The following is a 22,325-nucleotide window of genomic DNA, read 5'->3' on the forward strand; positions in this document are numbered from 1 at the left end:
TAAGGGAACGAGCATTGGACAAAATGTTTCTGGGGCAGGCAGAAGTAGCAGCAGAAGAAGGGGGGTATTAGCAGCAGTCGCAGCGATAGGCTTGAGCTGCCAGTGTCATTTAGAGGTCGTGTCTTGGCCAGCAACCCAGCAGTTCTTCAATGGTTGATTCAGTTTTTTACTTTGTTGCAAGTGACAACTGACAACCACAGTCAGGGGTCGGTGGGTTCCTCTGACACAACCCTTATTTTGCATGCCCTGGGAACAAGCTCTGTGCTGCACCTGTTCTTAACCTACCTCTGTAATTTTCTGTTCCCTCTGCTCTAGAAGTACTATATGACGTTGGCCTGGCTCCACTTTTCAGCGAGGACTAGATTCTAGAAAAGTCAGTAGCTACTGCCCAGCCAAGAACTGGAGGAGAGTTCTGCTGCTTTCTCCGGTAGGCGGGCAAGTAACAACGATGAGTCACGTGGGAGCTGGTGTTACGAGCGGACAGGCACGTGGCCCTGAGACTGGTGAGGGTGACATCAGTGATGTGCAGACAGTAGTGGACGATGATGTGGCCGATCAGGAGCAGTGTGAAGAGGTGGCTTCATCATCAGATGATGGTGGCAGCTTATGCGTGAGGTAGCGGCTGAGCCAGAAGGGTGGTAGTGTGGCCGTAAGTCAGCAGGGTGGCAGCAGTGGGAGGTTGGAAGCCAAACGTGCCTGGGGTAGACCGCCCGCTACGCAGGAGCCTACCTGCATCACCCAGTGGCCCGCACCCATTCTCCAGCAGTCAGGGCTCCACCACCTCAGCAAAGGGAGCTGTGTTTCCTTCCCATCATCTACTGGTCCTGATGCTCCTGCTCCTCCTACTCATCGTCACTCATTTCATCAGCAATCTATCACAGAGGCGATTGCAAAAAGACAACAGTATGTGTGCACTCATCCAAGGAGGACATTCACGCACAAGCAAAGTATACAGAACTGAATGGTTTTTCTGTACAAGTTACAGGAGAGGAGGAGGAGGTAGAGGGCCATGAGGAAGACCAGACAGATGACCCTGACACACCGTGGAAGTATGCAGTGGAGGTGGAGGCAGGGAGTCCCTCTCATTCCCTTGCGCAAATGGCCCAATGCATGCTCAGTTGCTTGCATAGTGACAAACTGGGGTTGTTCTTGTCACGGATGAAAAGAAGGGCAAAATAAACACTGACGTCAACACAAACTTACTACTAGCACACTCTTCACTCTGTCATGGGGGCACTACTTGTATCAGCATGTAACACAACAGGTTCTGTAGAAATCTATGTGGAATCAGCTGATGACTGTGTAAAAGAAGTGCGCTCTTTCACTTTACAGTAGAATCTTTGGCCACTGCACGGTTCTTCATACCTGGCGCTAACATTGACCTGTAAGGCTGAGTTCACATTTGAGTTATTTGGTCAGCTTTGGCCATGTAACTGACCAAGTAAGTGATGTGTGAAGGGATTCTAAGAGTGACAACTGTCAACTCCCTGTCATACTGACTCGCAGCATCGTTTCACTACTACAGCAGACTCCCTAGGCATGTTTCTACAATGCAGAGTGTTCTACACCACTATACAGTCTCTCAGCCGCCAGGAAATACCTCTTTATAACATGCTTTGTCACAAATAATTTTGGATCTAAACAAATCTTTTTGGGAAATTCGGCAAACGTCCGAATCAAATTTTTGAGAAATTTGCTCATCTCTAATTGTAATGTATCCTGTTAATTTGCATTATTATTACACTAAAGCTCTACTGCACTGTGGAAAGGGTTAGTGCACAGTCAGCTAATACTGAAAGACTTTATGACTTTATGAAGTTTTTGAGGGTAAAAAACAGGCACACCGACCTTCTGACTGTCTGGTCCAGCTCTGTTTTTTATTTCTGAAGACTTGTTTAGGTCTAGAAAATCTGCTTAGTCATTTCCATATACGTGCATTGAAACACTATAGCAGGGATGCACAACCTGCGGCCCGGGGTCCACATGCGGCCCTTGATACCATTCTGTGCGGCCCCCAACCATCTAGTAACAGACATGTATGCCTATGTCTTGTGGCTGCTCAGATGTATTTTTCATGTATTTCTCCCATTAGATGGGAGTCCTGGAAGTGTAACTAGACATTAATGGTATATAATGTGTGTTCAATATGCCATAAGTACAATATTTCAGTTGTTAATACACCTTTAAATTTTAATTTTGACCCTCGTCATTGGTTTAGTCTGGCAATGTGGCCCCCAACCAGGAAATGTTGTGCACCCCTGCACTATAGTCTATGACAGACTAGTATTATAACATTGTTTCCGTTTAAGCTGTGCTTCTCCACTCCACCCCTCCCACTATAAGGTTCTAGTTCACTCTGTAAAAGGGAGTAGTCAGTCCCTAGTTGTCTGCAGATAGGGGAAACTGCTTAATAGGAGAGACTATGCACAACTGCATAAGTGACCAGAAGAAGACCCTGAGAGGGGGGATACTCTGCCACAGATTCTGGGTCACCAGCCCTGTGACCAGAGAGCCATCCAAACAACTGAGCCACAGACCCTTCAAGAGAGGGACAGCTAGCTCAGGCTTTTCCTCAGCACAAACCTTCTTCTGTCAGGAGCTTTGCCTGTATTGTTTTGCACTTGGGTTCCTCCAGTAAAGAAGCACACTGGTTTACTGCAGATGCTCTAAATAACATCATTTTCATACTATACTGCTTAGTGCTAGGAATGGCACTGCGAATATATGATCCCTTTGATGCCACGCTTGGCATCAAATTGAGACTAAAGATGACATCTTACTGCCTCACAGGGTCCACGCTGTTTCCTTTAGTATAGTATGGAGCTGCATTGATATCCCTGCCAGAATGATAGACACTCAGTGTCATCTTAAGGGAATACCATATTACCAGTACGGCACTTTGGATGGAGGTGGTAACCTTGTGGCGTGTGCCACTCCACCTATCCTGATTCGCCAATGCGTGGGCTTGTCCTGTTTAGGGGGAAGAGCCACCACCTGTGATATGTCACAGGGGACTCCAGTTTGACTAGGCACAGCTATGCAGTTGAGGGGCGATGATTGCAGATCATGAATCACACCGTTCTCAACTGGATTAGCTGACAGAGGGAACCTGCCCTTCAATAGGGGTGGAGCTTCCCCCTATATGAATGCTCACATTTAGCACCTGCATTCATGGACATACTAGAGCCGGCTGCTATGCTGCCAATCCACACCACTAGTGGTTGGCGTCCTCTCCTGCTGTTACTTAAATCACTGCTATCACTCTGTGTTTGCTCCTAATGACCCACATTAGTGGAGAAACGCGTTGCGCATGTACAGTCGGGGCTAGTAAGTAGCAGGGCAGGAATAGCACAACTTTTTGAGCAAGTTGATGTTCAGCCAGCGATCTTATGTGTATGACTGACACCGATGAGTGAATGAGGACTGATTTAAATGAATGGGGATTGTTACCTGAGACTAAGAATCTGTGAGGGTGCTAGGTAACTACATCAAGAGCACAAACAAGACTCCACCTTTGGGGGCTGGGGAGCAAATTGGCTACACTGTGAGCACTATAAGACTCTCTTTTATGTAACAGCAGCTGCTGTGCGCTACTGTTCCCCTGCTTATGGCTGTGGTCGTGAGCGCCGTGTTCAGCAGTGATCTGCTGCCAGTACTTCCTATTTACCGCTGCAGTCCTGGGCACTGTCTGTGTTGGTACTGTTGTTCTGGGATCCGCTCCACAATTTCTTTTCAGCCCTGGCCACAGCATGCTTGCTTCTTGTTCCCTGCAGCACTTCCTTAAGGGCCGGCGCGCATCACTTCCTCTGCTTTATGGGTTAGATCATGTGACCTTGCTGATCAATCCTAGCCCTCCTGCACATATATGTGGCTCAGCCCCCCTTCCCAGATGCCTCAGCGTCAAGGTCCTTGTGTCCTGCTAGGTTGCTGTTATCTATGCTTGTGTTCCTGTGTACCTGACTCATGCTTGTGTTTCTGGATTCCGCTACCTGTTTGATTCCTACCTGCTTTTTTGCCTGAGCTCTGACCTTTTGCATGTTAGACTTTGCCTCTGTCTCATCCTTCAGTCCTGCACTGTTGCTCCTGGTTACGATTTAGCCTGCTGACTAAGTTTGTACCTCTGGTACCTTGCTAAGGTACCCCCTGGTCTGCCTGGACCAGCTGCCTTGTGTGCCAATCCTCCTCAAGAGGTAGCGACCTGGTGTTCCCCTCAGGAAAGTCTATCCCCACCATCAGGGTACTGTGTAGATTGAGGGGTTCACTTAGACAACGGCCTTAGAGGAGGTAGGACACGTGACACAGTGGGTTCACACTTGCTGGTTCGTGAGAACTAAATTCAGAATACAATATAATTTCTCCTCCATTTTGCAATTACCCAATTGCGCTTCATATGCTCAGGCACCTCAAAGCTGAGTTGCATAACTGAATCTTAGCACAACTGGGGATGCTGAGAATCTAACAGGATTCCCCGCTAGCATTGTATGGTCATATGACTAGTCAGCAACCTACATGCTAGGTAATATGTGTTTGGGTCAGGTTCAGGGGCGTAGCTGCAAAGGAAGCGACTGCTTTGGGGCCCAAACTAAAAAGGGGCCTACTTAGGAGGAGGACTAAAAGATTTTATTGTTAGGGCCCCCTCTACAGTATTATACAATAACATTATATACAGTGACACTGTAGGAAATGAACAGAGTGGCTGCCAGGCCTCTTTTGAGAGCGTGATCTTGACTAGCCAAAGTAGTGGGGGTTGCACAGTAGTTGGGAGTTCCAAAGAAGTTACTAGGGGAGAGGGCCCCATTCTAAAATATGCTGTGGGGCCCAGTCATTTTTAGTTACGCCACTGGTCAGGTTCTTTGCTAAATTACGCACACATACCGATGTGCAAATTACCACAAAGATACCCATCCACATATACTTACCTAACTGACATTCATCATCACTTATACAGTCCTCCTTCCATTTTACTTTAACATGGCACTCAGCACCGGCAGTAGGTGCACCCACAATTGTGGTATTAAATAAAGCAGTGGGAGTCTGTGCTGGAATAATTTCTGTTAGGGGGAAAGAGACAGCACTAATTTGTTGAGACCTACATCTCAACTCCCTCAGGAATACATTCACCTTAAAGGAACGTGCTGCCATTCCTGCCTGCATCCTGCCTAGTACACTCGGTCCACCGGGTCAGAATTCCTTTCCCTTCTTTTATTGTAGATAACTTTTCTTTCCCCAAACATCTGCATACATAAGTACCATCTCTGCGTTGTCTCTGGACTTTGATCGCTATATAGCCGTGAAGCTTTGCCTGGGGAGCTACATTAGTACATACAAGCATCACCTATGTGTCTCCTCTGGACCTTAATTGCTATATAGCCGTGAAGTTTAATTGTGGGTTCCAAACCAGCATATATCAGTATCATTCCTGTGCCCGTTTCCGGATCCTGATTGCTATATAGCTGTGCCTCATCCTCTCTCTGCGCCCTCCCTTGACCTGGATAGCTGGGAATTATACCAGCATACATTAGCGTTATCCCCGTGTTTTTGTTTTCGCTTTTGGTCACCGCATTATTTTGTTTAAATATCGAAAATTGCTCTATCTTTCCGAGCTCCGGACTCCCGAATATACGTGTTGGAGGGTCGCTGAAGATTGCCGACGGACTACGCCAAAGTTACCGTAAGACCCCAACACTGAAGTCTCTTGGCATTTAAGAAGAGCTTCTAGACCCGAGGAGATCGAGGATATGTAAGCCCACCTGACTACCTCTCTGTGTTATATGACATTTCTTATTGCCGTCTCAGAAAAATAAGGATCTGTACAATATTATTTCTGAAAGTAACCGCGCAAAAGAGAGAGAGTAGGAGGGGGGAAGGGGAAGGGGAAGGGGAAGGGGAAGGGGAAGGAAAGGGAAAAAAAAAAAAAATGGCCCCCAAACCGTCAAACAGGTAAGTATCTTAAATCCCCACCCCCATTAACTAAGACTAGGAGCAATCAGAGGCCAATACCTCAAATGGAAGATCACGAAGAGAGCGGGAACCCTGTAAATAGGGCGGGGGAAGGTCAGGCATCTGAAGCAGATAACCAGATGAACAATATCGATCGTAAATTAGCGGGTATACTGGAGGCAGTCAGGACAACGAATCAATCATTAAGCACACTGACTATGACGGTGGCAGCAGTGCAGACCTACATTTCGGTAATTCGAGACGACCTAAACAAAATGAGGCAACGAGTCAAAGAGTATGCAACCCTGACTACGGAGCTTCAAAAAGAATCTAGCCAGATTAAAAAAAGGTTAGAAACAGTAGAAAGCGACAATAAGGCACTTAAAGAAAAAATGGCGGACCTGGAGGACAGATCCCGGAGAGACAATCTAAAACTGGTGGGTTTCCCGGAGGGAGTAGAAAAAGACGACCCCAGGGGATTCATTCAAAAATGGCTATTAAAAAATGCAACAACGGCAGAGGCAGAGGTATCCCTTACGGTGGATAGAGCACACCGTATCCCCACCAGGAAACCTCCACCAGGGTCAGCACCTAGGCCATTATTAATTAAGATGACCTCCTCAAGAGAACGGGACCACATACTAAGATGGAAAAGAGAGATACAAACAGTGAAGTATAATGATGCCTGCATAGAGATATACCCAGACTTTTCTAAGGCTACGCAAGATAAAAGAAGGGAATATAAAGATGTTAAAAAGAGATTGATACAAGCGCAATTAAAGTATTCCATGATGTACCCCGCGAAACTACGGGTTATATATAAAGAAACCGTTCAATTCTTTGCTAATCCAAGCGACGCAGCGGACTGGATGGACTCAAAGGGCATTAAATAATATGTTAGCGATGCATTGAGGGGAGGCTAGGGGGGTTGCCGGCGGGGGGGAGGGGGGGTGATAGCCTAAGGTTTGAGTCCTATGAGTCACATTTTGCGACTCACGGGTCAGAATGGGAGGGGGGTTCGGGGAGAAGACAAGGGTTGGAGGGTTGGGGGAGGGGGTTTCTTTCCGCGGGGGACTGTCGAAGTGTTGAGGGTGCGTCGTTGGGGGCGCCCCTGCCCTTCAACTCAGTGCTGCCTTATTCTTTAAAATGTCTAGTATTTTGACATGGAACATCCGCGGTTTCGCGGACAAAATTAAGAGGTGTGCAGTGTTTGATCTAGTCTCTAGACATTTACCAGCAATAGTGGCCCTGTTAGAAACACATCTTACAGGAGAAAAGATAGCGGCGCTGGGCGGAAGGAGATGGGCCTCTCACGAATATCACTCTTGTTACTCTACATACTCTAGGGGAATCAGTGTCTATATTCATAGACAGGTAGACTATGATCCAATAGAACAGCTAATCGATCAAGAGGGTCGGTACATCTTTCTGCACTGCCACTGGCAGGGGCAAAGGAGAATTATAGCATTTATATATATCCCTCCCCCCTTTACAACCACTGTACTATGTAAATTGATGGACTACATTGCAGCACGAGAGGAGTGCCCGGTGCTGGTGATGGGCGATTTTAACTCGGTCATGGACATTAAAAAGGATAGGATCTCCACCATAACCAATTACGAATCGAAATTAGGATCAAGTACAGCGCTATCCCGAATCTGTACAGAGATGGCACTTGTTGATATATGGCGATCTCTTTATGGAAATAAGCAAGTATTCTCATGCTTTAGTAATACATATCGGTCCATATCCCCCCCAGGCTCGTTAATAGGGTTAAAAAAATGAACTATGAATGTCACGGCATTTCTGACCATAGCCCGGTGATGGTAATGCTGGATAGTCCTAAGAAAACAAACCAAAATAGAACTTTTAAACTTAACCCCCATTGGATGTCATTGATAAAGGATCTAGATAAGATTAACGAAGAAATAAAACTCTTCTGGAGGGATAATGTTAATTCAACACATATCCATATGGTTTGGGATTCGCTTAAGGCATATCTCCGGGGTATATATTTACACGAAATTAGGAAACAGAAAACCCTTTTTGCCCAAACTCAAAAAGAAATAGAAGGGAGGCTCAATCAGATAACTAATGAGATTAGTCGCGTAAACACCCTAGAAAAACAACTTCAACTTAAAAAAACACAAGATGAATATAAACAATATTTACATACAAAAGCACAGAATAAAATATTCTTTTCAGGGTTGAGGAGCTTTAGCGAGTCCAGCAAGCCAAGTAGATTATTATCAATGATCGTAAGAAATCAAAGGGGAGGTACTAATATCATCGGAATTAGGACAAATGCAGGAAACACCTTACGAGACCCCGACGATATCCTTAGGGAATTCACTAGGTACTTCTCGACATTATATCAAACCGGGTCTATAAATCAGGGAGGAAAAATAGATCAATATCTGGATAAAATTGAGATCCCTGAGTTCGATCAACAAGATATTGATTGGTTAAATAGACCAATCCAACTGACCGAGCTACAGACTACGCTGCATTCTATCAAGGGCAATACATCCCCAGGGGTGGATGGTTTCCCATTTGAACTATACCGGAAACATGAGGGAACTATCCTTCCCCAAATGTTGGAGGTATTAAATCAATCTTGGACAATGGGTGCCCTACCCCCTTCATGGATGGAAGCCACTATCACACTGATCCCCAAAAAAGGGAAAGATCCGTTGTTAGTTACCTCTTATCGCCCCATCTCCCTGTTGAATACAGACTATAAAATTCTAGCCAAACTGTTAGCTAATAGATTAAAAACTGTCATACATAAAGTCGTCCACGCAGACCAAACTGGGTTCATTCCCAAAAGGAACATACAGGATAACATAAGGCGGGCCTTCTTGATCATTCAGACGGGGGATGGGGAGGACTGCTCCATCCTGTCCCTGGACGCCGCTAAGGCTTTCGACAGGGTGGAGTGGCCCTTCCTTTGGAGAGTACTGTCGCGGGTGAGGATAGGCGAGTATTTCTCCAGATGGGTTCGCATTCTGTACCAAAACCCAGTATCTAGGGTCCGAGTCAATGGTGAGTATTCTGCCCCTTTCTCTCTGAACCGAGGAACACGCCAGGGCTGCCCCCTTTCCCCCTTGCTCTTCTCGCTGTTCCTGGAGCCAATTGCATGCAAAATTAGAACAGATGTGGAAATATCCGGCTTCGGGTGCGAAGGAGAAGCTGATAAACTTAGTTTATATGCAGATGATATGCTGCTATTCTTGGGGAAGGGGTACACTGACCTGCCCAGGGTTATGGAATGTTTGGATGAGTTTGGATCCCTGTCTGGATACGATATAAACTGGGAAAAATCAAAATTTCTCCCATTAAGACGCCGGTTCCACCAGGCCACAACTTCTGTGTCAGTATATTGACCCCAGCAGACTCCTTAATGTATCTGGGCATCCAGATAGGTACCAAACTGGAACACTATCTGAAATTGAACGCATTCCCAATAATAGATAAAGTCAAGGAGAAAATTAGAACATGGTTAAAACTCCCTCTGTCACAAATTAATCGAATAGCGCTTATTAAAATGACATTACTACCAATGTTACTATATGTTCTTAACGCTAGTCCAATTATGATAGAAGATAAGTTCTTTAACAAGTTAGAGACCCTTCTTAATGAATTGATATGGGGCCGCAAACGAGTTAGAATTAAGATTCGATATCTGTATAAAGAAGAGGGTGGAATGTCCATCCCCTTCTTAAAAGGATATTATTTAGCTGCTCAACTGAGATGGTGTTTGAGGAACCGAGGGAATAAATGCGTTCGTCTCCTTTTTGGGGAGCATTGTAGACCATGGGCGGACCTTTACCATTCGCTTGAAAATGGTCTCTTTAAGAAGAATATAATAACAAACCCGTTTAGTAGAATGCTTGGGTACATCTGGCAACAAATTAGAGATATGGTGGGTGTATCTGAATCAGTTCAGTACAACCCACTGTGGGGGAATGCACATTTACCACAAGTTATGCAACTAGGTCACGCTGAATATTGGGAAAAACACGGAATATACTTAATTGCACAAGTTTTTCATCAAGGACTGATTAAGCCCCTAAATGAAATACTACCAGATGTTAAATTAGGATTTATTGATAAATTTCGATATGAACAACTACGTCACGCTATACACTACACGGAGAATAAAAATTATTTGAAGATAGTAAGGAACACTTTTTTAGATTCTTGTCAAGATATGACACTTAACACTTCTATATCACATATTTACGCTAAGTTAAAACATGAATATATAAAATCGACCACATTTAGGGGTGAGGCTAAATGGGAAAGAGACCTACACAAAGGGGAACCTATTATGTGGAACACAGTGTACAGAAATATTAAAAGATCTACTGTTTCACCCGCCCATGTATGGATCCTTTTGAAAATTATACATCGCCTCTACTATACACCAGCTCTACTCCATACCATTTACAAAGATAGGAAACAGAATTGCTATAAATGTAACAAAGACAGAGGAGATTACAAACACCTGCTGTGGGAATGTCCAGGGATAAATGAATATTGGATTAAAATATTCCGGAAATTGCAGGATTGCTCCCCTTTGAAGTACCAGGCATGCATTGACTACGTCATCCTGGGTACACTACCAGAGACAGACCAAAACAAAATTGAGCAGATACTGTGGCTCCGGGGCATAGCATTAGCTAAAATAACAATTGTTAAACACTGGGGTACCAGTAAATACTCCAGCCTTCAGGAGTGGATGGATAGGGTGAGGCAATACGAACACATCTTAGCCCAAACAGCAGGGAAGAAGGCAGTCTGGCTGCGGATCTGGGGTAACTGGAAATAATGACAGGTGAGGTAGATGTGGCAGTTTTGCGGAGGAGAAAAAGGGGGTAATCGGAAACATTGATAAAGACGTAGACACGACAGCCCCGCGGAAGGAAAAAGGGGGGGGGGGGGAGGTTGGGACAGGGGGGTTTATAAATAAATGAAGAGTTAGTTTAGGACGAGATGAAGCTAGTAATGTATCTATACGTCATTGCGTTGTGATATTAAATAAGAAGATTGTTGTATTTTATCTCTTTGAAAATAAAATATTATAAAAAAAAAAAAAAAAATTAAGTATTTAGTGTTTTCTATGTTAGGCATTTCATGAGGCAGTAACGTAAAATGTTATTAAAACGCAAACCACATATACTCATTTCTCCCAGTGATCTTAGTTTACTGCAGACCCTGACTCTCCGGACTTATTTCCCATTGGGGTGCACCACGCTTTACCGTCCATTACGGTGAGCATCAACATATGGTAACATTTGGACAGTGTTCAGAGGACAAAGAGTAGCGTTGGGGCCATCACAAACCCGACCACTGCAGATTTACCTGCTGGACAATCATGTGCAGTTCCTATTTGAATTCAACTATAGAGGCAAAGCCAAATCCATATTAAACATCCCTTTTAATCTGTAAAACATTAAAATGTTCCATATGAAAGCAAAAGATGACAAAAACTGACACAATAAATCCAATCACCTGAAAAATAAATTTTAAAACAGTCAAGGATTCATGGACGATCAAAGGTTGCTGCCAGAAAAGTGCAATACTCTACTAAGGGCATGTTCACATCTGTGTTGGAGGCTCTGTGTGTAGCCTGTGTCACGGATTTCATCAAATACAGTGGAGAGAAAAGTCCTTCATGCAGCGCTCCTTCTTCGTTCTTCAGATTGTCTGCCTGGTACCCATTGTACTTCGCTTGGCTCTGATCCCTGGCTACATTTCTAACTATGCTCCTATCTTATCCTCTAGCCTGTTGCATCCCAACCATTCTCCTTATGATGGCCCTTGCCTCCATTCCTGACTATACTACCAATACATGAGCACTACTGTCACCAACCCATGATTTATCAAGGAATGCAACCTGGCAATCTTCCTGGAGCAAAGCCCATACAACCTTGTGGGAGTTGAGGGTGAAGATCAGGGGATTCCTTAGAATACACACCACTGTCTAGGCCACACCAAATTGATTATGGCTTAGAGAATCTACAAGTTCCAAAAAATGCACAATTAGAAAACATTCAGAATAGTTATTTTCTAATATACCTTCTGAGCACAATGGGAAACACCATATCACATTCCACAGTGTCCTTCAGAAGGCTGGGTTTATCACCTGTTCTATGGGCTTTCATTGAGCAGAACTCAGAGGATTGTAATGGCAGAGCCAACATCAGAGCTTGCTGAACAATTACAGTCCACTACTGAATGTTATATCCTGTCAATAAAGATATCAAGATATCCTGGCCCAACAGGTTTATAAAAAATTATAATGTAAATCTACTCCAGCTCATAGCTATGACTTCATTGTACATGACTATACTACTTCTCTCCTTTGTGCTAAAGTGCATGTAGCTGCAAGGGAGTGTGTGAGACAGATACCACCTATATAGCAGAGACTAACAGGTGCCTTTGTACTGGCCATTTCACTAAAAAGGACCAGTAATAGACACACAGAAACATGAACTTATGAAGATGCTGGCATCAAGACAGAAATGGAAAACTACAAGAGAACAGATTGAAGGTCTAACATCATGATCTACTGGTCCTTGCCCTGAGGTCTACTGTTAGATCTGGTGTGATCTGTTATACAAACCACTGTCTTAGTCATTCAAGAATTGAATTTTACCATGTTCAATGTCATTTGTATGAAAATCTAATAAATATAGAAATGTTACAAAATATCAATATATTTTTAATCTTTTATCAGGCTCATTAAGAGATTCAAATTAAGAGTCTTCTAGGAATCATAACTTCATCAGGTATCACTATGCCTCATCAAGAGACCGAAGTTGTTTTGAAACCTTGCTATATAAGATCATAGCTTTTATTTTTTAGCCTTTAATAGGTATCATACCTAGAAGACTCTTATTTTGTTTCTTAGTGAACATGATAAAACATTTTCTACTGGCTAATAAAGTACCTAACCTTTATAGATATATATAATGTTAAAATTGTTATTAAAAGATCATACAGTTTTGTTTTTTTTATCAGATGAATATATCAAGAGCTCAAAGAGACTGCTGATACCTAAAGATCTAAAAGCAAATGATCATACCATGATACAAGATACTTATAATGCATTTGTCACTATCCCAAAATTACCCTCAGCCTTGCAAAACAACAGTCAATCATCTGATCTTCGCGTCCTGCCTTTTGATTCATCACAGACTGTTAAGCAAAACAAACAACACAGAAGGAGTGAACACCCAACAGCTCACACATGCTCAGAATGTGGGAAATGTTACAGCTTTAAATCATATCTTGTTAGACATCAGAGAAGTCACACAGGGGAAAAGCCTTTTTCATGTTCAGAATGTGGGAAATGTTTTAAAACAAAATCAGATCTTGTTAAACATCAGAGAACTCACACAGGGGAGAAGCCATTTTCATGTTCAGAATGTGGGAAATGTTTTAGAGAGAAATCAGATCTTGTTAGACATCAGAGAAGTCACACAGGGGAGAAGCCATTTTCATGTTCAGAATGTGGGAAATTGTTTCGCAATAAATCAAGTATTATTACACATAACAGAATTCACAGAGGGGAGAAGCCATTTTCATGCTCAGAATGTGAGAAATGTTTTATCCAGAAATCAGATCTTGTGATACATGAGAGAATTCACACAGGAGAGAAGCCATAATTATGTTCAGAATGTGGGAAATGTTTTAAACAGAAATCAAGTCTTGTTAAACATCAGAGAATTCACATGGGGAGAAGCCATATTCATGTTCAGAATGTGAGAAACGATATAGCAGTAAATTAAATCTTGTTAAACATCAAGCAGTTCATACAGGGGAGAAGCCAATTTCATATTCAGACTTGGAAAGGTTATAGCTTTTAAACCAAAACTTGTTAGACATCAGAGAATTCACACAGGGGAGAAGCTATATTCATGTTCAGAATGTGGAAAATGTTTTTATCTGAAACAAATCTTGAAATCAGAGAATTCACACAGGGGAGAAGCAATAATAATGTTCTAAATGTAGGATATGCTTTATCCACAAGTAGCATATCCTTAAACATCAATAAACTTACACTTGGAAGTATTTCTGTTACAATCAAAATAAAGCAGTTTGGATCATTAGATGATTAAGAAATGTCTGTAATTGCCAATAAACACCTGTTATAACACAACTGTAAATTAATCATGCGCATACAATTTCACATGACTATACACTGAATGAACACTTTGTTAGAGACGCTCATCTAATAGAGGTTTGGATCTCCTTCAGCTTCAGAACTGCAGCAGTTCATCATTACACAGATTCCACGAGGTGTTGCAATCATTTTGCAGGAATATTGGCCTATGTGGACAGGATGGAAGCACTGATATCGTCTGAGCTGTCCATTCTATCCCATCCCAGAAATGTCCTATAGGATTAAGATCTGGGGACTATGATGGCCAGGGATGCAAGGAAGACACACTATCATGTTTCTGGAATCAATCCATGACTAAACAGTCCTCATATCATGGTGCACTGTCCTGCTGAAAGTGTTCCTATGCTATAGGGTAAACAGCGGTCATAAAGTTTAGCCAAACTGTCGAAATACCCATCCATAGGTATCAAAGTACTCAAGGCATGCAAGAAAACATTTCCCTCACCATTAATCCACCTCCGCCAGCCTGAACTATAAAAAGTCCAATTCACGGAAGCAAGACAAAAGCACGTCACTGTGCTACCTTGACGTTTCGGATTATACTAATTTATAATGCAGTGTGTCTCTGCCTGACCTGTATCTACTGAATTATACTAATTTATAATGCAGTGTGTCTCTGCCTGACCTGTATCTACTGAATTATATTGATTTATAAAGTCTCTGCCTGACCTGTATCTACTGAATTATACTGATTTATAATGCTGTGTGTCTCTGCCTGACCTGTATCTACTGACTTATACTGATTTATAATGTTGGATGTCTCTGCCTGACCTGTATCTTCTGACTTATACTGATTTATAATGTTGGATGTCTCTGCCTGACCTGAATCTTCTGAATTATATTGATTTATAATGCAGTATGTCTCTGCCTGACCGGTATCTACTGAATTATACTGATTTATAATGCATTGTGTCTCTGCCTGACCTGTATCTACTGAATTATACTGATTTATAATGCTGTGTGTCTCTGCTTGACTTATATCTACTGAATTATACTGATTTATAAAGTCTATGCCTGACCTGTATCTACTGAATTATACTGATTTTTAATGCAGTGTGTCTCTGCCTGACCTGTATCTACTGAATTATACTTTTAATGCAGTGTGTCTCTGCCTGACCTACAGTTGTGTTCAAAATGATAGCAGTCAGACATCACTAACCTGATCAATCACTGTTTTTGATAGAAATATTTCTACATGGCAAATAATTTACGAGCAGGTGAAGTAGAGTAATAGATACCCAACAGTCATGACATGCATGCTGCTGATTCTATTGAAAGGGGCATGTTAAAAATAATAGCAGTGTGGAGTTCAATGAGTGAGGTCATTCATTCTTTGAAAAACAGGTGGCAATTATTGCCCTTATTTATGGAAGGAAAGCAGCAAATGTTGTAAATTCTGGTTACAGTGCATTTCTCTCTGAAATTCTGAGGAAAATGGGTCGTTCCAGACATTGTTCAGAAGAACAGCGTACCTTGATTAAAAAGTTGATTGGAGAGAGGAAAACATATAAAGAAGTGCAGAAAATGATAGGCTGCTCAGCTAAAATGATCGCAAATGCTTTAAAATGGCAACCAAAACCTGAAAGATGTGGATGAAAGCGAAAAACTACCATTTGAATGGATAGAAGAATAGCCAAAATGGCAAGGACTCAGCCAACAATAAGATCCAGGAAGATCAAAGAAGGTCTAAAGTTACCTGTGAGTACTGTTACAATTAGAAGAGGCCTATGTGAAGCCAAGCTATCTGCAAGAAGCTTCTGCAAAGTCCCACTGTGGAAAAAAAGACATGTGCTGAAGAGGTTACAATTTGCCAAAGAGCACATTGACCGGCCTAAAGAGACATTTTGTGGACTGATGTAAGATTGTTCTTTTTGGGTCTAGTGGCCGGAGACAGTTTGTCAGACGACCCCCAAACACTGAATTCAAGTCCCAGTACACTGTGAAGACAGTGAAGCATGGTGGCACAAGCATCATGATATGGGGATGTTTCTCATACTACGGTGTTGGGCCTATTTATCACATACCAGGGATCATGGATCAGTGTGAATACATCAGAATACGTGAAGAGGTCATGCTGCCTTATGCTGAAGAGGAAATGCCCTTGAAATGGGTGTTCCAACAAGACAACGACCCCAAACACACCAGTAAACGTGCAACACCTTGGTTCCAGACCAACAAGAGTGACGTTATGGAGCGGCCGGCCCAATCCCCGGATCTTAATCCAATAGAAAACGTGTGGGGTGACCTCAAAATGCAGTTTCTGAGGCAAAACCAAGAAATAGAGAAGAACTGTGGAATGTAGTCCAATCATCCTGGGCTGGAATACCTGTTCACAGGGGCCAGAAGGTGGTTGACTCCATGCAACACAGATGTCCAGCAGTTCTGAGAAACAGCGGTTATACAACGAAATATTAGTGAAGTGATTCAGAGGAAAGCAAAATCTTCAAACATTTTTCAGTTTATATAGTGAATGTTTAAGTTTGTAAAGAAGAATACAAACACTGCTATTTTTTTGAACAGTCAAATATCCACTTTTCTTCAGTTCTTTTAGAGGAACAACACAAATTTTATATATTTTTCTTCATGTTTTGATTTGGAATAGAATGTGTAGTGTTCCCAATGCATTTGTGTGGATGGAAATAAAAGCTATTAGAAGGATTTTGAGCTTTATTCACTTTTTTAAGCTCACTGCTATTATTTTGAACACAACTGTATATTTACTGAAGTATTCTGACGGCGTTAGGTCAGTACCTACAGCTTTATGTAAGTATAACGCCTTATTCACACAGTGATTATGAGCCAAAACCAGGAGCAGATCCTTCCCTCATACCTTATGTCTGCGGAGGCTCCAATCCTGGTTTTGGCTCACAATCACTGATGGAAATCACTGACCGAACACTGATGTATGAATAAGGCCTCATGCACACGACCATTGTGTGTTTTACGATCAGAAAATTTGCTGACCGCAAAATACGTATGGCGTCCGTGTGCGTTCCACAATTTGCGGAACGGCACGGACAGCCATTGATATAATTGCCTATTCTTGTCCGCAAAACGGACAAGAATAGGACAGGTTATATTTTTTTTGCGGACCACGGAAGAGAGCAACGGATGCGGCAGCACACGGAGTGTTGTCCGCATCTTTTGCGGCCCCATTAAAGTGAATGGTTCCGCATCCAAGCTGCAAAAACTGCGGCTCGGATGCGGACCAAAACAACGGTCGTGTGCATGAGGCCTAAGGCTTAATTCAGTAGATACAGGTCATGCAGAAACACACTGCATTATGTCAGTATAAGGCTACATGCACACGACCATATGTGTTTTGTGGTCCGCAAATTGCGGATCTGTAAAAAAATGACGTCCGAATGCCTATCGTCCGCAAAACGGACAAGAATAGGACATGTTATATTTTTTTTGCGGGGCTACGGAACGGACATACGGATGCGGATAGCACACGGTGTGCTGTCTGCATTTTTTTTAGACCCACTGAAATGAATGGGTCCGCATCCTATCCGCAAAAAAAAAAAACGGAACGGACACGGAAACAAAAGACGTTTGTGTGCATGAGGTCTAATTCAGTAGATACAGATCATGCAGAGACACACAGCATTATAAATCAGTATAATTCAGTAGATACAGTTCATGCAGAGACACACAGCATTATAAATCAATATAGTTCAGTAGATACAGATCAGGCAGAGACACACAGCATTATAAATCAGTATAATTCAGTAGATACAGGTCATGCAGAGACACACAGCATTATATATCAGTATATTCAGTAGATACAGGTCAGGCAGAGACACACAGCATTATAAATCAGTATAATGCCATGCTCTCCTGCGAAACGAGAAGTGTCCATAACAGAGGATCACGCTCACACATGGGGAGACACACAGCATTATATATCAGTATATTCAGTAGATACAGGTCAGGCAGAGACACACAGCATTATAAATCAGTATAATGCCATGCTCTCCTGCGAAACGAGAAGTGTCCATAACAGAGGATCACGCTCACACATGGGGCGTGATTTCCAAACAGGCCTTAAGGTCCTTTCCTAGCCCCTGTGTAATGGGGCTGCCTCCTCACGGTCAGGGCAGTCAGCTGCACATGGTATGGACCCATTTTTCCAACATTCCTCTTCACCACCGCTCAGTCCTCCGGCCATAGGCTGTGACTTCCTGTCACCATCTCTGGATCACTAGGCCGCGCTCCTGCAGCCGACAAATATAACAAAACATTGGAAGGAGTGAGCTGCGGGGGGTATTAGGGTCAGTTTGTGCCTGCAGCTCACACTCAGACAGCACAGAACTGCGCTCCCAAGCGCATAATAATGACCTGGATATAAGATACACATCTACTCCGTGTATATCACACAGAGACAGCTCTGCTATGTACACTATAACTACACACCTATTATAGCAGAGCTTGGTCATGTGACCCCCTGACTTGTCCTACACATGGTCACATGGTCATGACATCATCACAGGTCCTTTACCTCCTCCAGCAGCACAGCCTGGAGCCTGACTCCTCCCATATGATCACACGGTCATGACATCATCACAGGTCCTTTACCTTCTCCAGCAGCACAGCCTGGAGCCTGACTCCTCCCACACATGATCACATGGCCATGACATCATGAAAGGTCCTTTAGCCCACTAGTCTCCCCCATACATGTAGAGTCCAGCGGTGCAGGTGTCCAGTCACCGCCATCGTCTGTCAGGTAATGATTGTATAACATTTCCCTGGAGACTCCTCGGTCAGTGAGGACAGAATCCGCCTTCTCAGGACTGGAGGAAGTTTGTCCTGGACGGTGACCCGTAGTTTCCAGCTACAGAGGTGCCTTTCCGGAACTCCCTGAGCAGAAGCAGAGTTAACCCTTTCAGAACCAAACCAATTTGGTTGGTTACATCATTGTTGTTTTTTCTTCCCTGTCTTCCAGAAGCCATAGCTGTTTTACTTTCTAGTTTTCGTCGCTATACAGGTATTTTGGGGAAGCAGAGAAGGGGGCACTAATGGGGGCATTATTCTTACTGGGGGGCACTAATGGGGGCATTATTCTTACTGGGGGGCACTAATGGGGGCATTATTCTTATTGGGGGGCACTAATGGGGGCATTATTCTTACTGGGGGGCACTAATGGGGGCATTATTCTTACTGGGGGGCACTAATGGGGGCATTATTCTTACTGGGGGGCACTAATGGGGGCATTATTCTTACTGGGGGCACTAATGGGGGCATTACTCTTACTGGGGGCACTAATGGGGGCATTACTCTTACCGAGGGGCACTAATGGGGGCATTATTCTTACTGGGGGGCATTATTCTTACTGGGGGGCACTAATGGGGGCATTATTCTTACTGGGGGGCACTAATGGGGGCATTACTCTTACTGGGGGCACTAATGGAGACATTACTCTTACCGAGGGGCACTAATGGGGGCATTAATATTATTGGGAACGACTTAACGCCCCATGTTAAGCCATGCCCCCACAACAACACCCCCTTTGGGATGCGGCTAAACTTGGCCGGTATTTTTTGTTGTTGGGAAAGGTGGCAACCCTAGTCCCGCTGTCTGCTCTCATGACCGTCCTCACATGGGCACAACTTCTATATAAGACACCGGCCATCTTCATGTAAAATAGGATCTCACTATGGCAGAGCAGATGTCCCAAGGCAGTGATTGTGACCCAGACAGCGGGAGGATTGTAAAAGTGTTTACATGCCAGCAATCAGTGGTGACAGCCGCACATGGCGCTCGCCATCTACAGTTCCTTTGGACCAAGACTAGTGTCAGACAAGTCCACGCATCCCTGCAGCGTACACCGCCTACACCTAGATCTGAGGTTTCCATAGCTGTAAGGACACGATGAGGACTGAATAAAATACAGCTAAGCTCCTCTTATTATTTTGATATTATTCCTGCTACTTGTCAGTGCCTGTCACATATACATCCATATAGGACTGTATGTAGGGGGGGCTGAAGGGAGGGGGGATGTCAATTAGACACGTAATGGTTTCCTTTCATTAATAGCAACCCGTTAACATTATCTAGGCCTACATATTATAGATTTGAATTACTTGGCTGAAAATACTTTTCAAAAATGCTAAGAGGAATATTATATTGTAGTGTGACCTCTGTTGGTCGCAATTTCTGCATTCTATAATATCTTTTTGTATAAGGAGCCAGACAGTTTTTTTTTCTACAGTTCATAGGTAGAGATGAGCGAACTTCTGTTTTAAGTTCGGCGTCTAAAGTTCGGCTTCCGGTTAGCGGAGGATCCCGATATGGATTCCGAATTCCGTTGTGGTCCGTGGTAGCGGAATCAATAATCGGCCATTATTGATTGCGCTACCACGGACCACAACAGAATTCGGAATCCATATCGGGATCCTCCGCTAACCGGAAGCCGAACTTAAAACAGAAGTTCGCTCATCTCTATTCATAGGCACCCCAACTGCATACATCCAGCTGCAAACGCTAAGCAATTGCTATGTTCTATAGATTTTGTATACCGTTAATGTAGTAACCAAAATTTGCAATCAACAAAGTTAAATGTATCACAAAGAAAAAATCTCAGAATAACGTTAAGTATAAGCATTGCTAATAAGTATTACGAATCAACCTGATTATATAATTAAAGGGTTAATATGTTTTCCCATATTATCTCCACTAATTGAATTTTACATGGGATTTTATAGGATTTTCCATCGTCTCGTCTTCTCTCCATTCAGGTTCCTACAATATAGGATTCGCTCAGTGGATATCTTCTATATAAGATCCTTCTCCTGATTGACCCATCAAGGATGGACAGGGACAAGATGGCGGAGAGTATAATAAATCTCACCCTAGAGATCCTCTTCCGGCTTACTGGAGAGGTGAGAGATTCTGATGATGTCACATTACATCATCTTATCTATGTTACTAACAGATGGACATGACTGGAGAGGTGAGGGACTCTGGAGATGTATGGAGTGATATTTATTACTGTGTCTCTCCATAACCAGGACTACACAGTAGTGAAGAAGACCTCTAGTGAGCGCTGTCAGGCCCCTGTGTCTGAAGGATGGGGAAGAACCCTGAGCCCAATCATGGGGCCTCAACCTCACCCCCAGATACATGAGGAAACCAACAGAGAGAAGATCCTAGAACTCACCAACAAGATGATTGAGCTGCTGACTGGAGAGGTGACACTGCTGGGAATGCTGGGACATTATACAGGAACGCTATGAAGGGATCTGGGTGATGACTGTATGATTGTGTTGTCAGGTTCCTATAAGGTGTCAGGATGTCACCGTCTATTTCTCCATGGAGGAGTGGGGGTATTTAGAAGGACACAAAGATCTGTACAAGGACGTCATGATGGAGGATCATCGACCCCTCACATCAGCAGGTAATAGACATGACTAAATACACACGTCCTCTCACTGTCTGTATGTAAGGAATGAATTCAGTCACTAGATGTGTTTCCTACAGTTAAGGAAGAGAGGAGAACACCGGAGAGATGTCCCAGTCCTCTTTTTGCTCAGGATGGTTCAGAAGAACATCACAATGTCCCACAGGATGATCAGGTAGATGGAGATAATGTCTTATGAAATGTTTCCTATGATCTGTAGAAGGCTGTGAAGATCTTGTGTTCAGTCTTGTTTTATCCTTGTATAACGAGGAAGGTGGAGATGGCAGGATTACCACTGACCATAGACATTACATGTTGTCTGGATCTTCTAACAGTTTTCCGGCTATTGAGACTGTTGGTCTGATTTGCACAGGAGATCTGCAGATATTTGGTTTAGATAAGTCCTGTTCTCTGGTCATTTTGGTCATTATTCTAGTTACTGATCTTCTCTGGTCATATAAAACCTTCCACACGACTTCTCCAACCTTCTGATGACTTCTACAATATTTGTTTCACAGATTGTGAATCCAGGCAAAGATTTCAACAATATTAATCCTACAGAGACAGATGTGAGGGGTGATGAGCAGAGTATAGAGGACATTCCTACAGATAACCGCCCAGGTGAGTAGTAAACACTAAATAAATAAAATTAAAAAAAACTCAGATTTGAAGTTTTTTTTTTTTTATATGCAGATATAATGTATTTAGTTGATATATAAAAGTATGTCCATTCATCTGTGTACTTGGGCTGAAATTGCAGTTTGATACAACCAGTTTTGGGGTGTGTTTGTA

At 43.1% G+C, this 22,325-nt stretch overlaps 2 protein-coding genes across 2 annotated transcripts in view; both read left to right on the forward strand.

The window, feature by feature from the left end:
* The window catches only part of LOC121004474 (zinc finger protein OZF-like), a 543,049-nt gene that overhangs the window by 102,369 nt on the left and 418,355 nt on the right, over positions 1-22,325 (forward strand). The gene's annotated exons all lie outside the window — the stretch shown is intronic.
* Positions 1-22,325, forward strand: part of LOC121005772 (gastrula zinc finger protein XlCGF53.1-like) — a 44,067-nt gene that overhangs the window by 11,424 nt on the left and 10,318 nt on the right. The window contains exons 3-4 of the mRNA XM_040438538.1: positions 21,145-21,324; positions 21,407-21,459. Of these exons, the coding sequence (XP_040294472.1) occupies positions 21,145-21,324; positions 21,407-21,459 (233 nt within the window). The remainder of the gene's footprint in view (positions 1-21,144; positions 21,325-21,406; positions 21,460-22,325) is intronic.

Source organism: Bufo bufo, chromosome 6 (assembly GCF_905171765.1).
Source record: "Bufo bufo chromosome 6, aBufBuf1.1, whole genome shotgun sequence".
Lineage (NCBI taxonomy): Eukaryota > Metazoa > Chordata > Amphibia > Anura > Bufonidae > Bufo > Bufo bufo.